At 44.8% G+C, this 17,320-nt stretch overlaps 1 protein-coding gene across 6 annotated transcripts in view; it reads right to left on the bottom strand.

Annotated features, from left to right (window-relative positions):
- Nucleotides 1–17,320, bottom strand: part of LOC119963931 (fibroblast growth factor receptor 3-like) — a 254,152-nt gene that overhangs the window by 161,101 nt on the left and 75,731 nt on the right. For all 6 annotated transcript variants that reach the window (XM_038793355.1, XM_038793358.1, XM_038793357.1 and 3 more), the window contains exon 2: nt 15,043–15,281. In XM_038793355.1, coding sequence (XP_038649283.1) covers nt 15,043–15,217 — 175 coding nt within the window. In that variant the 5' untranslated portion in view covers nt 15,218–15,281. The remainder of the gene's footprint in view (nt 1–15,042; nt 15,282–17,320) is intronic.

The raw sequence follows: 17,320 nt of genomic DNA, 5'->3' as shown, positions 1-17,320 counted from the left end.
AGAAATTGGCATAGTGCGGGAAGGTGGAGTTGAGGTAGATCAGCTGTGATCTAGTTTAATAGCGGAACAGGCTTAAGGGGGTCACTACAATCAATGGGCATAAAAAATATCAGCCGAGGACCCTGTCCCTATTCAGTGAATATCATGTTGGGAGGGATTTCTTGGGGGGGAAAAAACTGGATGCAAAATGCCATCAATTTGTGGAAACCAAAATATAAAGATTGCCATCAACGTCCATAACCACAAGATCTTTATCGTGAGGCGATGGTTGCAGTTTGCCATTGAATCCTCTTTCTAGTTGTATTTATCCATTTTCTATTTCCATAGTTAACATTGGTTGTCTTAGTGGAGTGGCAGTGAGGGTGGTAGCTACTGAACAAGAAGGTTTTGTTTCTCCTTGCGTCCCCCAGTTTTATTGCTTCTCCTTTTACTTTACAGCTCTTGTTAGGACTTCTCTTTCCACCGAGTCTGTAACTGTGTATTTTGTAAGAGCTTTCCCCTGGGACAGGTGTGGCCAACGGCCAGCACCTCACTGCACACATTCAGTCCAAACTGGCAGCCATTGAAGCGAGCACTCAGCAAATCTGACTGGCAGCTGTTAAAGACAAGCTACAAAATGTTAGTAAAGGCTTCCAGGTTAAACTACAGCAGATGCTATGCACATGAAAAATGGCATCATATTGTTTTGCATCTCTTTGAGCTGACAACCACAGTACAGTGCTTTGCCTTTAAGAAAACCATGGAAAGGATATCACTGAGGGTTGGCAGAGAAAGGGTTAACACCTTGGCATTTACAGATGGTCACACAAGCTCTAATTGCTCCATCAAGCAACTTGTTACCTCACTTTAGGGCTGGCCTCTGGTATTATTTAGAAAAATAGCACCTACTGACAACATTTTGCAAATTGCACAGCTCTGGAATGAATTAAAGCAACTATTTGGCAATCGAGGTATACACCATTATTTGAGCTTCCTTATAACTTCCGAAAGGAAGTGACCTTTTCAACAGGAGTCATTTCCTGTGTCTCAAATGATACAATTTTCAAGCCTCTTTTTACTCAAGAATGTATAGACACTCTGAGAAGGCCACTGGCATGTTTGATATTTAAATAGTACACTTATTAAGAAATTGCACATGCTCATCGTAAAGATAATTTTCTGATTTTCCCTATTGTTGGCTTTATTCAAAAACATTTTTCTCAAATGTGGGCAATGCTGCATCTATTGCCCATCGCTGGTTGCCCTGGGGGCTATTCAGAGTCAATTATCTAGTGTGGGAGTGGAGTCACAAGGCGCTAGACCAGGTAGTGGTAGTGTGTTGCCTTCTCTGAAGGAAATTAGTGAAGGGGTTGGGTTTTATGACAATCTAGCATCTTTCATGGTTAATTTATGAAATTAGCAGATTCGTTAAATTCAGTTTTCCAATTGCTACAAGTAGGATCTGAAGTTATAAACTATGATCGCTAGTTTGGTACTAGAAGAACAGCTCATTAAACCTATATAAAGTTTTTTAACTCCCCAATTGAAGTGCAATTCTCTATTATTTTCCCACAAAATGTGCTGAAATTACAGAAATCCATTTTGTAGGGATTAGTTGAAGTAACATTTGTCCAACCACAGGTGAATGTTGAAATGCATGAAGGAGATACATGCTGGAGGCAATTTTGTTAGGTGTCTTGATACACACTGCTATTACAATCAGCAATCATAATCTATTACTTGCATAATATAATTCACTGTAGATTACCGTCCACTCCTGATCATTCAAAGTAATTTTTAACCCACCCAAAAAAAATCAGATATTAAGCAATGCTAATAGATTGAAATCACTCAGTATTCAGTGCAATGATGTACTAACATCTGAACTTGTTCATTCCTGCCCTAAAACAACAGGTCGGAATTCTCTGGTCGCTGGGATTCACTTTTCCCGCTGGTAGCGCACCCAAGCCTGCAGGGTTCCCGATTGTGTCGGGTGGTTACAATGGGAAATCCCATTGACAAGCAGCGGGAAGATAGAATCCGCCAGCAGCGAAAGGGTACCGCAGAGAAACATGTGGATGGGGGACCCGGAGAACCCCGAACCTGGAGTTGATTTAATAATAATAATAATCGCTTATTGTCAAGTAGACTTCAATTAAGTTACTGTGAAAAGCCCCTAGTCGACACATTCCGACGCCTGTTCGGGGAAGCTGGTACGGGAATTGAACCCGCGCTGCTGCCTTGTTCTGCATTATAAGCCAGCTATTTAGCCCAGTGTGCTAAACCAGCCCCTCCCCTGTGACTGCTGGAAGTTGCTTTATCCTGTGGGAATTCAAGTCACCATACCTAATAACAGCTGATGTTCGTCTAACAACAGTTGGGCTCGGGTGATTGTACAACATCTGGCACAGCGGCACAGTGGTTAGCTCTGCTGCCTCACAGCACCAGTGACACGGCTTCAATTTCTTTTTTTTTTAATATTCCAATAAGGGGCTATTTTAGAGTGGCCAATCCACCCAGCCTGCACTTATTTGGGTTGTGGGGCGAGACCCAATGCAGAAACGGGGAGAATATGCAAACTCCACACGGACAGTGGGATTCGGTGGCGGGATCAAACTCGGGTCCTTGGCGCCATGAGGCAGCAGTGCTAACCACTGCACCACCGTGCCACCCTCGACCTGGGATTAATTCCGACCTTGGGTGACTGTGTGGAGTTGCACTTTTTCCCCCCGTGTTTCCTCCGGGTGCTCCGGTTTTCTCCCACAGTCCAAAGATGTTCAGGTGGATTGGCCATGCTAAATTGCCCCTTAGTGTCTAATGGTTGGATGAGGTTATGGGGGACAGGGCAGGGGAGTGGGTCTAGGGCTAGTGTCTTGGTGTTCTTTTAGAGGGTTGGTGCAGACTCGATGGGCCGAATAGCCTCCTTCTGCACTGTAGGATTCTATGATTCTATGATCTGGCGCTGGCTTCTCTGGCAGCCACTAGATCCATGTTATTCCATAACTGTTGACCAACCTTGCTTCACAACAACTGCATTACCATATCTTTTAACAGTTGCATTTACTTTACCTTGAACTAATTACAGTTGCCGTACTCTTGACAGTCGGAATCACCTCACCCCACAACATCTGGGTTTGCCTTACTCCACCACAGCAACAGTTAATTTACCCTCAAACAGCTGCATTTGCCTTTTCTGCAACAGCTGGGGTCACCTTACTTTGTATTAAGCCAAATGAATAATTTTTGATAGTTTTATTTCAGTACTAAACAGCATTAAAAACTTGAATTTATATGGAGCCATTAACATAGAAAACATCTCAAAGCAGCTGGCAGAATGGGAAATCAGACAGAAATGGACACTAAGCCAAAGAAGATATTAGGTGCAATGACCATACGCTTGGTCAAAGAGGAGGCCTTAAAAGGTCTGGGAAGTGGAGGGGTTTAGGGAAGAAATTTCAAAATCTAGTTACTAACAACATGCTGCCAATGCTGGAGCAATGGGGAAGGAGACGGGGTGGGGATGTACAGGAAACCAGAGCAGTAAAGTGAGCAGTTCACCGAGTGCAATTCCCTTGCCTTCTCCCTGTACATTCTTCCTTTTCAGATAACAATCTAATTCTCTTTTGAATGTCTCAATTAAACCTGCCTCCAGCACACTCTCAGGCAATGCATTCCAGGCTTTAACCATGCATGAAAAGGTTTCTCCTCTTGTCACTTTTGCTTCTTTTGCAATTACTTTACATCTGTGCCTTCTCATTCTTGATTGTTTCATGAGTGGGAACAGTTTCTCCACGTCTACCCTGTCCTGAACCCGCATTATTTTGGAAACCTCTGTCTGATCTCCTCTCGGCCTTCTTTTCTCTGAGAAAAACAGTCCTAACTTCTCCAATCTACCTTCATAACTGAAGTTCCTCATCCCTGGAACCAATCTTGTGAATCTTTTCTGCACTCTCTCTAATTTTAAATCTGGGGATTTGGGACTGAGAGTCAATACACGTCAGGATAGGATATGAGTTTTAGACGAGCTGAAATCTAGAGGCTGGGAAATGGGAGGCTGGCCCGGCGAACATTGGAATAGTTGAGTTTGGAAACGACAATGGCATAGATAACCATTTCAGCGGCAAACAAGATAGGTAGGCCTTGAGGTGGAAGATGATCTGGGAATTGAAATAGGCATTCTTTGTGGCTGAGATAATATCTGGTTCAAAACTAGGACTTTAATCTTTCATTGCAAGAAACTATGGATCATTCAAGGCATAGGATATAGGAGCAGGAGTAGGCCATTCGGCCTACAAAATTTGATATATCAAGGAGGTAGTGGGAGGGTTTGAGAGAGGTATTGACGCCAACTGCATTCACATTCAGCTACAGGTATGATTTCCTCTTCAAAGGCTGCTTGCCATTTTTTCACGTAGGGCTTTCATTCTTGAAGAGGCAAAATGGCCGCTTGGTACAAGGTGGTTTTAATAAAGGGTTTGTGGAAAGCCTACCAGATTAATCTGAACCTCACTGCTTCATAGCCAACCACCTTTCATAAAACAGAACACAGTACCTGCAGTTAGATTTTGCCCTCATTAAGGTTATAACTCATACCGGAGTCTTCAATTAAACTATAATTAAATGGTTGCTTGAAATAGAGTCAGAGTCATACAGCACAGAAAAGGCCCATCTAGTCTGCGCCGAAAATAACTACCCCGAATCTTGCGCTAACCCCACTTACCAGCACCTGGCCCATATCCTTGAGTGTGATGGTGTTTCAAGTGCTCATCCAAGTATTTTTTAAAGGCTGTGAGGTTTCCAGCCTTCGCTACCTTCCTAGGCAGTGCATTCAAATTCTCACCACTCTAATGAGTCCATTTTTTTCCCCTCAAATCCCATCGGCATATCCTAAAACTATGCCCCTTGTGATTGGCTCTTCAACCAAGGGGAATAGGTGCTCCCCATTTACTCTGTCCGAACCCCTCATAATCTTATACATCTCATTCGTATCCCCCTCAGCCTTCTCTGCTCTAAAGAAAACAATCCCAGCCTATCCAGTCTCTTACAGCTCAGATGTTCCATCCCAGGCGACATCCTGGTGAATCTCCTCTGTACCCCCTGCAGTGCAATCACCTTCTTCCTATAGTGAATTGCACACAGTACTTCAGCTGTGGCCTAACCAATGTTCTCTACTGCTCCAACATAACCTCCTTGGTCTTATATTCCACAAACTGATAACGGTAAGTGTCTCATAGGCTTTCTTAATTACCCTATTCATCTGCTCTGCCGTCTTCAGGAATCTCTGAACATGTAGCCCCAAGATCCATCTGCTCCTTTGAGCTTTCTAGCATCCTGCCATTCATTACATACTCCTTTGTCCGGTTTCTTCTTCCGAAGTGCTGGACACTGGCCTCCGGTTACTCAAACAGCCTTCCACCACCGCCCTTCGTGTCCTATTCCAGTATCGGATCCATCTCGGCAAGTTTCCTTGAATTCCATGTGCTTCCATTTCTCAATCAGTCTCCCATGTGGGACCTTGTCAAAGGCTTTGCTAAAATCCATATAAATTACATGAACTTCACTTCCTTCATCAACACACTCAGTCACTTGATCAAAAAGTTCCATCAAATTTATTAGGCATGACCTCCCTCTGACAAAGCCATGCCGACTATCCCCATATTCCCAAGTGGAAATTAATTCTCTCCTTCAGAATTTTCCCCAATAGTTTTCTAACATTGACATGAAACTCACCGGTTGGTAATTCCCTGGTTCATCTTTACCACTCTTCTTGAAGAGTGAAACAACATTAGCTGAGTGTATTTGTTAAACTCTCAATACTTATAAAAATCTTGTGGTCAAAGCATTGAATTCAGTCAACACTCGGAATATCTACTGCACAAGCAGCTGGAGGAAGCTGGAAGAAATTTGAAGTTTTTATTTGAATGGCTGATGTAAATGCCCCACGCACTTCATAAAGGTGGTTAGAGGAAGCTTTGTGCAAGGACTTACAGGTAACATGTGTTGGACAACAACAACTAATATTTATTTAATGCGGCGTTTTATCCAGTAAGTGCCTCGAAAGTGATGCCAAACAACATTTGACACTGAGCTGCATAAGAGGACATTAGGACCTAGAACCAAAATCTTGGTCAAAGAGATAGGTTTCAAGGGGTGCCTTAAAAGAAAACGGAGAAGTGGAGAGGGCGGAGAGGATTAGGGAGAAACGTCCAGAGCTTAAAGCCATGGTCGCTACAGGTACAATCGGCAATGGTGGGGTGATTAAAATTGAGGATGCGCAAGGGGTAGAATTAGAGTAGTGCAGATATGTTAGAGGGTTGTAGGGCTGGATGAGATTACGGAGATAGGGAAGGGCAAGCCAATGGAGCGATTTGAAAATTAAGATAACAGTTTTAAAATAGAGGCATTGCCAAATCAGGAGCCAATGTAGGTCAGTGAACACAGGAGTGCTGGTGAATGGGACAGTTAGGAGTCGGTATAGGTTTGTAAAAGTGTAGACTGTGCGAAACGGAGACTGTATGCTTTTACGAAGGCTGTATTGCGCAAACAATGTTCCATCATACAAAACATGCTGACTTTACCATTAGCTTCCCTACACTGAATACATTTACTAGGTGGCACAGTTCTCAGTGCTTTACATCTGTGCCCTCTCATTGTTGATTGTTTCACGAGTGGGAACAGTTTCTCCACGTTACTCTGTCCTGAACACTCATGGTTTTGCATATCTCCATCAAATCTCCTCTCGACCTGAACCCTCATGATTCACGAACATTTACAGATGACGATGTAATTAAACTATTAACAGAAATGTTTGGAGGTTTTTTTTAAACTAAGCCTCACAGAGGCAGCACGGTGGCCTAGTGGTTAGCACAACCGCCTCACGGCGCTGAGGTCCCAGGTTCGATCCCGGCCCTGGGTCACTGTCCGTGTGGAGTTTGCACATTCTCCTCGTGTCTGCGTGGGTTTCGCCCCCACAACCCAAAAATGTGCAGAGTAGGTGGATTGGCCACGCTAAATTACCCCTTAATTGGAAAAAATAATTGGGTAATCTAAAATTTTTTTTAAAACTACGCCTCACAGCATGCACTGAGAGTAGTGAAGAGGTAGTTTTACCCCGAATCACAGGATTTAAACTGGTCTCCACTTGTCAACCTTCCCTGAACTGTCAGTGCTCTTCCACTAGGGGGCCATTGGCGGTTGGTTTTGAGAATTAATAGGAAGACAGCATACGTTATACTTGGACTTGCTGGAATTTCCATGGATCTTCGCACAGCAAGGTCCAAAACGTGCAGCAGCCTCTACAGGGCATCTGGAATCTGGTATTGCAAATAATCATTGTCTGAAGCAGAAAGTGCCAGTTAAAATATTTAATTCAGCAACAAATCAGGTACAGAAAGCAAAATATTAAAGAGTGAAAATTTTGATTGAGAGAAAAAAACAATGAAAAAACAAACAAACAAATGTTGAGTTCATCCAGTTTGTGTGGCTGGTCCAGTTAGGTTGCTGGTCAATGGTAACCCCAGCATAGAATCCCAACAGTGCAGAAGGAGGCCATTCAGCCGATCGAGTCTGTACTGACCCTCAAAAGGAGCATCCTGCCGAGGCCCACTCCTCCACCCTATCCCCAGAACCCCACCTAACCTGCCCATCTTTGGACGCTACAAAGCAATTTAGCATGGCCAATCCACCCAACCGGCACATCTTTGGACTGGGTGGCAGGAAACCGGAGCACCCGGAGGAAACCCATGCAGACACGGGGAGAATGTGCAAGTTCCACACAGTCACCCAAGGCTGGAATTGAACCTGGGTATATGCCGTTTTGAGGCAGCTGCGCTAACCACTGTGTTGCCCTTGTTGGTGAAGGATTCAGTGATAATCGGTAATGTTGTTGAATGTCATGGGAAGTTAGTTTGATTCTTTCTTGTTGGAGATGGTAGTGCCTGAAACCTGTGTGGTGCAAATATTACTTATTTATATTAATAATAATAATAATAATAATAATTTCATATTGTCACAAGTGAGCTTCAATGAAGTTACTGTGAAAAGCCCCTAGTCATCGCATTCCAGCGCCCTTTCGGGGAGGCCGGTACAGGAATTAAACCCGAGCTGCTGGCCTTGTTCTGCATTGCAAGCCAGCTGTTAGCCCACTGTGCTAAACCAGCCCCAGGTTATTTAGTCAGCCTAAGCCTGAATGTTGCCCAGGTCTTGCTGCATGTGGACATGGACTGGTTCAGAATTTCAGGAGGTGCAAATAAATGGTGCTGAACATCAGCAAACATTCCCAATTTGATGGAGGGAAGATCATTGATGAAGCAGCTGAAAATGTTTGGGCCTAGGACACTACCCTGCGGAATACCTGTAGCATCACAACCCATCTTCCTTTGTGCGAGATATGACTCCAACCAGTGAAGAGCTTTCCCTGGATTCCCATGGACTCCAGTTGTGCTAGGGCTCCATGATGCTGTACTTAGTCAAATATTGCTTTGATGTCAAGGGCAGTCACTCTCACTTCACCTCTTGAATTTAGCTCTATTTTCCACATTTGGACCAAGACTGTAATGCGGTCTGGAGCTGAGTGGCCTTGGCGGAACCCAAACTGAGCATCAGTGAGAAGATTATTGCTAAATGCTGCTTGACAGCACTGCCGACGACTGAAGGGACGGTAATTGGTCGGATTGGATTTGTCCTGCTTGCTGGGTAATTTTCCACATTGCTGGGGAAATGCTAGTGTTGTAGCTGTACTGGAACAGCTGGGCTAACATACAGCTAGTTCTGGAGCACAAGTCTTCAGTGCTATTGCCAGAATCTTGTTTGGACTCATTACCTTTGTAGTACTCAATATCTTCAACCGTTTCTTGATAACACGTGGAGTGAATTGACTGGCATCTGTGATGCTGGGCACCTCCAAAGGAGGCTAAGATGAATCATGTATTGGACAATTCTGGCTGAAGATTGTTGCAAATGCGTCAGCTTTATCTTTTGCACTGATGCATTTGGCTCCCCCATCATTGACGATGGGGATATTTGTGGAGCCTCCTCCTCTAGTTGGGGGGTTGTTTAACTATCCACCACTATTTACAATTGGATATGGCAGGACTGCAGAGCTTTCATCTGATCCATTGGTTATGGGGCAGCTTAGCTCTCTCTATTGCATAATGCTTCTGCTGTGTCACCGTGCTGCCCTGCTTCACCATTTTTTAGATATGCTTGGTGTTGCTTCTGGCATGCCCTCCTGCACTCTTCATTGAACCAGGGTTGATCCCCTGGCTTGGTGGTAATTGTAGAGTGGGGGATTTGCTGGGCCATGATTACAGCTTGTGGTTGAATAGGATTCTGCTGCTCCTGATTGAAAACAATGCATCATGGATGATCAGTATTGACATGAACTGATCAGATAGCATGGTGGTTGTGAGGGTGTCCTCAATTGTGAAGATAGGTCTTTCTCTACAATGACTGGGCATTGGTCACTGTTACCGGTACTTTTATGGACAGATGCATCTGCGACACGTAGATTGGTGATGGCAAGATCAAATATTTTCCCCTCTCATTGGTGCCCATCACCAGCCACAGGCCTAGTCTAGCAGCTACGTCCTTCCGGATTTGCTAGGTCAGCAGTGGTGCTACCAAGCCACTCTTGGTGATGGACATTAAAATCACCCATCCAGAATACATTCTGTGCCCTTGGCAGCCTCAGTACTTCCACCATTTGGTATTCAACATGGAGGAGTACTGATTTATCAGCTGAGGGGGCGTGGTATGTGGGAATCACCAGGAAGTTTCCTTGCCCACATTTAAAAAAAATAAAATTTAGAGTACCCAATTCATTTCTTCCAATTAAGGGGCAATTTAGCGTGGCCAATCCACCTAACCTGCAGATCTTTTGGGTTGTGGGGGTGAAACCCACGCAAACACGAGGAGAATGTGCAAAATCCACACGGACAGTGACTCAGAGACGGGATCGAACCTGGGACCTCGGCGCCATGAGGCAGCAGGGCTAACCGCTGCGCCACCATGCTGCCCCCTTGCCCACATTTTATCTGATGCCATGAGATTCCATGGGGCCTGGAATCAATGTGAACGACTCCCAGGGCAACACCTTCCGAACTGTATACCTCGGTGCCACCTCCTTTGCTGGTATAGGACACACCCAGGGATTGTGATATTATCTGTATGATATGATTCAGTATGTATGATTATGCCAGGCTGTTACTTGACTAGTCGGTGGGATAATTCTCCCAATTTTGGAACAAGCTAGCCAATGTTAGTGAGGAGGATTTTGCAGGTGAAATCAGGCAGTGTATCCTTGGTCATTTTCAGTGCCAGGTTCGATGTTTGGTGGTCAGTGCGATTTTAGTTTTCTTCAACTTTTCTGCAGTAGCCAGACACAACTGAGTGGTTGCTAGGCCTTTTCAGAGACATCCATCTTGTGAGTAATTAACATGTTGCACAAATTAAAAATTATTTCGACTGGAATGGAGATGAAAAGTACAGCAATTTCATTCCAATAAATGGATGTGAATTGCAACAGGGAGGGCAGCATGTTAGTGTGGTGGTTAGCACTGCTGCATCACAGCGCCGAAGACCCGGGTTCGATCCCGGCCCCTGGTCACGGTCTGTGTGGAGTTTGCACATTCTCCCCGTACCTCAAGAATTGAGTACTCTTGGGCGACACGGTGGCACAGTGGGTTATCCCTGCAGACTTATGGCGCCGAGGTCCCAGGTTCGATCCCGGCTCTGGCTCACTGTCCGTGTGGAGTTTGCACATTCTCCCCGTGTTTGTGTGGGTTTCACCCCACTACCCAAAGATGTGCAGGCTAGGTGGATTGGCCATGCTAAATTGCCCCTTAATTGGAAAAAAATGAATTGGGTACTCTAAATTTAAAAAAAAAAATAAAAACATAAAGAATTGAGTACTCTTTTTTTTTTTAATTTTAAAGTTACAAAAACAAATGAATTGAAACAGAGGGCAAGATGCCATTTTTGGAGGAGCACCTTGGGTAGTAACATCCTGAGTGGTGCATCCCACTGCAACGGTGTGCTCACTAGACGCTGCTGTCCGATTTGTGCATGAATAATGGTGAGTGCTGTAAGCTTCAGCATCAGGAAAATATAGCCCATTATGTCACTGTATCAACTGTACTTTGTGGTACGGTGGGCCTGGCAATTTGTGGGCAGCATCTCTGTGTCCAGGCACTTGTATTTCCTGTGATCTCTCTTGTGACACAAAGTGTGCACGGAAACTGGCTCGGTGTTCTTAGCAAATCAGTGCAAGAGTTGCTCAATCTTGCACCAGATCACAAAAGCGAAGAAAGCCTGGTTTTGTCACATCATCATTGGGCCTCCGGAAATGGGGTCCTTTATATGTGCGAGTGTGGCGGAAGAACTGAGAGAATGCCATTGACAGCTCCCTCTCCAGGTTAGAGTTCCTATAGAGTTCACTTTTAGTGTCTGAATCCCCATTCTCAGCTGGCGAATACACTGACCGTGATCCTTGAAGAGGTAAAAGAGTTCAATGACCCCTTTAATCGTCTGCGAAGCAGCTTGTTAATGGCATTTGCATTCGCTTTTTGTCCAGCCTCTCCACTTTCATTCACAAAAATCTAACATTGTTTCCGATCCAACAAGCTGAAGGGGAAATTCAGCCCAGATGAGGCCCCTTGGTCTCCATTCAGGCTGAAGCTGCATCTCCTGTCTTCCTGTCCGGCACAAGACGTCTGCCTGTGGAGTCCATAATATCTGCAATCTACACAACCCCACCTCAAAGCAACCCCTCTTTTTCCCCGGTTTAAGCCGAATCTGCCTTCCTCGGTTTCTTACGAAAATTAAGGCTCCTGCAGCAAGCTTTGGTTCAATGTGGGTTTTATAGATGAGGGCCCGTGGAATTACAAAGCTGCATTCACTCAGTAGCAGTAGGACTCTATGTTCTGTTGTGGACTTTGTGGCGGGCGGGGGGGGGTTGTTGCTGGTCTCAGGAGAGGAACTCCTTCCAGCATATTAGAACCCTCAGCCAGTCTGCACACAGCACAATCAGTTTGCATTGAGGAACAAGACTCAACAGTTCTTCAGGGGCAAGAAGCAGGCTCCTGACCTAATCAGCAGAATCTTTATTTCCAACTCCAGCAAATTCATCAGCAGCTTCTCAAGGAGCTCCATAAATCAACCTGCTTAGTTGTGGAAAATAAGCTGTGTTGAGTTACATTTAGAATAAGTGTTTTATTACAGCCTTCTTGCTGACAAAAACAACCGAGGCACTGATTTATGGTGTTAAATCAGGGATGGGAAAGGGGAGGACGGTGACACCTCCAGCTCCTGGCCTCCACCCGACAATTCGGCTTAACGGTTGGTTATATGCGAGTAAATGATTCAACGTCGCCAAATCTGTCACAGCTCAAGCACCATTTTTCTGTACCTCCTTCAGGAAACTAGGAAAAAGCTACTTTCCATTGCATGACTTCAAATAATAAACACAGCTGCTATGCTGTAAATAGCATTTGGAGAGGAAATATTGGAGGAGAAGTGGAGGGGGGGGGGGGGGGGGGGGTGGATAGAGAGAGAGAGAGAGAGAGAAAGAAAATGACAGAGTACAAAGGAGAGACAACTAACAGAAAGGCAGATAAAAATATAGTGTGACAAAAAAGTTATAATAAAATGATGACTTTTGTGTAGTGGTTTTCTACAGCTGAGTGGCTCATTAAGCCATTTCAGGGGACATTTAAAAAAAAAATTTAGAGTACCAAATTTTTTTCCCCAATTAAGGGGCAATTTAGCGTGGCCAATCCACCTAGCCTACACATCTTTGGGTTTGTGGGGGTGAAACCTTCGCAGACACTGGGAGAATGTGCAAACTCCACATGGACAGTGACCCAGCGCCGGGATCAAACCCCTGTCCTCGGCACCATGAGGCAGCAGTGATAACCACTGCACCACCGCCCCACCCTTCAGTGGGCAGTTGAAGAGTTGGCCACACTGCTCTGGGGTCTGGAGTAACATGTATGCCGGACTGGGTGAGGCTGACTAATTTCCTTCCCTGAACGATATTAGCAAACTAGGTGGGTTTTTACGACAATCAATGTTTCAAGGCGTCATTACTAAGACTAGCTTTCAATTTTTTTAATGAATCATATGAATGTATTAATTAGTTGAACTCTAAACTCCATCAGCTGCCATGGCAAGATTTGAACCCAAGTCCCCAGGGCATTAGTTTGGTTCTTCTGGCTTACTGGGTTTTGTAGCGAAGCAGGGTTTGAGCAGGTGAAAGGGTGAAAAACTCAGGCAATGCTGTGGCAGGAGCAACAGAGAGTAACATTCACACCACACATGTGCCAGGCTATCTCCCATCTCCAATAGGAGAGAATCTAACATTCTCGTCTTGACATCCAATGGCATTACCATTGCTGAATCCCCCTCTATCAACATCCTGAGGGTTACTATTGACCAGAATCTTAACTGGACTAGCGATATTAAAAACTTCAGCTACAAGAGCAGGTCAGAGGCTGGGAATTCTGGGGCGACCATCCCCAAAGCCTCTCCACCATCTAAAAGACGCAAGTCAGAAGTGTGATGGAATACTCTCTATTTGCCCGATGAGTGCAGCTTCAACAACACTCAAGAAGCTCAACACCTTCCAGGTCAAAGCAGCCCATTTGATTGGCACCTCATCCACCACCTTAAACATTCATTACCTTCATCACTGGCGCACTGCAGCAACTCACCAAGGCTCCTTCAACAGTACCTTCCAAACCTGGAACCTATACCACCTGGATGGACAAGGGCTGCAGATGCATGGAAAGACTACCTGCAACCTCTCCTCCAAGCCACGCAGCATCCTTACTTAGAAATATAGTGCCAATTCTTCACTGTTGCTGGTTCAAAATCTTGAACCTCCTCCCTAACAGCACTGTGGGTTTTCCTACAACGTGGATTGTAGTGGTTCAAGAAGGCAGCTCACCTTCTCAAGGACAATTAGAGATGGGCAATAAATGCTGGTCCAGCAATGTCCATACCCCTGAAAGAATTAAAGTAAAAGGTGGTCACCAGAGAGGGCAGTGAGAGCCTGAAAATTAAAGGGGGCTTTTATTTAGGCCTCAGACTGGCAGTTGCCCCTAAAAATAGTGAGTGGCTGAATGTTGAGAGGAATGCGAGAGTGCTCACCACTGAGCCATTTCCCCCTCCAGAAAGGGACATCGGCAGGCCTTCTCTGGGTTGTCACAGAGACCATCCTTTCCCAGACAAGATCAGTAGGAGAAAGTAGAGAAACAGGTCAGTTTCCTGGGTCCTACCACTATTCCCAACTCTTGCTAAAATTTACATGTGACTGATGGACAACAAGCTGCCAGACTGGGACGGGGTTGGTTGGGAGCAGAAAACAGAGGTCGGGGCTTTCTGCAGTAGTAGGCCTTGCCAAATGGTTGCCTCATCTTTACAGCGCGCTTTCCACCCAACTTGGTGAGTGATGGATACAAACAGCTGAGATAGATCCAGCATAACAATGTCAAAAACGGACTGCAATTTTAAAATGAGCAGCAAAAACACAATTTTGAGTGCAGAGTATTGTAAATGATCTTATTCCAAATTACAGACATCATCATTTCAGTTGCAGACATTTTTAAACACATCAGATTATTTTTCCCATAGAAATCAAATTGTTGACTGCTGGACAAGAAAATTGAACAGCCAAAATAATGTACTGTTAGAAATATAGAGTTTATAAAGGGCTTTAAGCTGGAACATCAGACATTGCTTCGCACAATGAATTTCTCAAGACTGTCACTGCTTGTACAATGTAATAGATACGTTCCTACTTGGATCAAAATCCTGGGATTCCGTCCTTACCAGCACTCTGGGAGAACCTTCATCATATAGGCAGGCCGACCATCAGCTTCTCCAGGGGCAACTAGGGATGGGCAATAAATGTTGGCTTTGCCCAGTGACGCCCATTATCCCGTAATGAATCATTTTTTAAAAAAAGAGGCAAAGAACTTCACACAAAATCCCATTGATCCGACCATTCCCCCAAAACAGTACAGATGAAATGGACAGTAAAAGACATCTGGATCCGAGGTTTACCTGAGGGAGGACGCCTGGTAGATTTTTCTTCAGGTTCTGAAATGCGGAGCCTGGCAGCAGGGACACTGCTGGTGACAGTGACTAAACAGAGGCAGAGTGCGTGCCACAGGGTGATCATTCCTTTAGAGCTGCCGCCAATCCGACTGCTATGGCCCCGCCCAGCCTCAGACATCATCTGTGTGTGCGCTTCACAGGCATGGGCGCCGCGATTCCACTGACCACTGCCTGCGCCAAGTGCACTACAAGAGAGGGCATGAAAAGAGGTATTAACACGTGCACAAATTCCTTATCTTCGCCTAATCGTACAGGAGGGAGCGACCAGCAACAGTAAAGCTTTGATATTCTGGAATGGATTTCCAGGAGTACCGCGCTACACCTTCATCACCACAACTCACAATAGAACTACATTGTTTTTTTAAGGTCGTTCCCAGAATATTTAACAGGGATTAAGCACAATATAATCGGGTTGCATACAAACATTCGGGATGAGAAAAAAATGTTCTTTTAATATAAAAGAAAGATTTCTATTTGGGAAACTGCAAATTTACTGAGAACTTAAGGAACAGGAGCTTAAGTAGACCATTTGGCCCCTCAAGTCTGCTCTGCCATTAAAGACAATCATGGGTGATCTTCTGCCTCAACTCCACTTTCCCAGCTGCTCCTCATGTCTTCATTCCCTGGGAGTTCACAGATCTGTTCACACCAGAGATTTTTTTTTTTTTTTTCTTTTTTTTTAAATTTAGAATATCCAATTCATTTTTTCCAATTAAGGGGCAATTTAACATGGCCAATCCACCTACCCTGCACATCTTTGGGTTGTGGGGGTGAAACCCACGCAGACACGGGGAGAATGTGCAAACTCCTCACAGACAGTGACCCAGGGCCGGGATTCGAACCCGGGTCCTCAGCGCCGTAGGCAGCAATGCTAACCACTGTGCCACCGTGCCGCCCTTCACACCAGAGATGAGAGTTTATTGGGGTTGGCGGAGTGCAGATCTGAGGTTAATAACAGATCAGCCATGATTTTACAGAATGGCGGAGCAGGCTCGCAGGGCTGAATGGCCTACTCTTGCTCCTTATGACTATGACGAGGGAGAGGAGGTGGTTGGAGGCACAGGTAGACCATAAGACACGATTTAATGCAATGATCCGCAATTCCAACTTCCCACTTTAGCCCAATAATCCTGGATTTCCTAACTGATTAAAAATCTGACTATCTCAGCCTTGAACATACTTAACGACCCAGCCTCTACAGCTCTCTGCGATAAAGAGTTCCACATTCACTACCCTTTGACGTACAACACTCATCCTCATCTCGATCTTAAATGGGTGACTCCCTTACTCTGAGATTATGTTCTCTGGTCCTTGACTATCCCACAAGGAGAAATTACCTCTCAGTATCTACCCTGCCAAGCCCCCCAAGAATCCTTTATGTCTCAATAAGGTCATCTCTCATTCTTCTAAACACCAATGAGTCCAGGCCCAACCTACTCAACCTCTCCTCATAAGAAAATCCCTTCATACCCGGGATTAACCTAGTGAACCTTCTCCGGACTGCCTCCAATGTCAGTATATCTTTCCTTGGATAAGGACACCAAAACTGTTCCCAGTATTCCAGGTGTGGTCTAACTAGTGCCTTGTGTCTTTTTAGCAGGACTTCCCTATTTTTATACTCCATTCCCTTTGAAAACTAGGCCAACATTCTATTTGCCTTCCCTGTTACCTGCTGAACTTGCATGCTAGCTTTTTGTAATTTATGCACGAGGACGCCAAATCCCTCTGTGCTGCAGCTTTCTGCAGTCTTGCTCCATTTAGATAATATTCAGCTCCTTTATTCTTCTGACCAAACATTTCCTACATCACACTCTATCTGTCAAGTGTTTGCCCATTCACCTAACCATAATGAATGTTACAGTTCAGATTTGGACGACTCAACCTCTGGTCACTGGTCCCGTATCAATTATTCTATCAGGATACAACTTCAAATAATGCCAATAACTGCTTTCATGTTGGTCTTGTAGAGGTCCTGGTGCTGTCATAGGTCATAGATTCATACAGTACAGAATAGGCCCTTCGGCCCATCGAGTCTGCACTAACAAAACTATACTAAGTATACAGTAATCTCACTTTCCAACACTTGGCCTTGAGTGTTATGACATTTCAAATGCTCATCTTTTAAAGGTTGTGAGGTTTCCCCCATCGACTACCCTCCCAGGTAGTGCGTTCCCTCTGGGTGAAAAGATTTTCCTCAAATCCCTCTGCCCCTCATTGTTAAATT

The sequence above is a fragment of the Scyliorhinus canicula genome, chromosome 3 (assembly GCF_902713615.1).
Source record: "Scyliorhinus canicula chromosome 3, sScyCan1.1, whole genome shotgun sequence".
Classification (NCBI taxonomy): domain Eukaryota; kingdom Metazoa; phylum Chordata; class Chondrichthyes; order Carcharhiniformes; family Scyliorhinidae; genus Scyliorhinus; species Scyliorhinus canicula.
The sequence above is the reverse complement of the archived record's forward strand: the minus strand, read 5'-3'. Positions and strand labels throughout refer to the sequence as shown.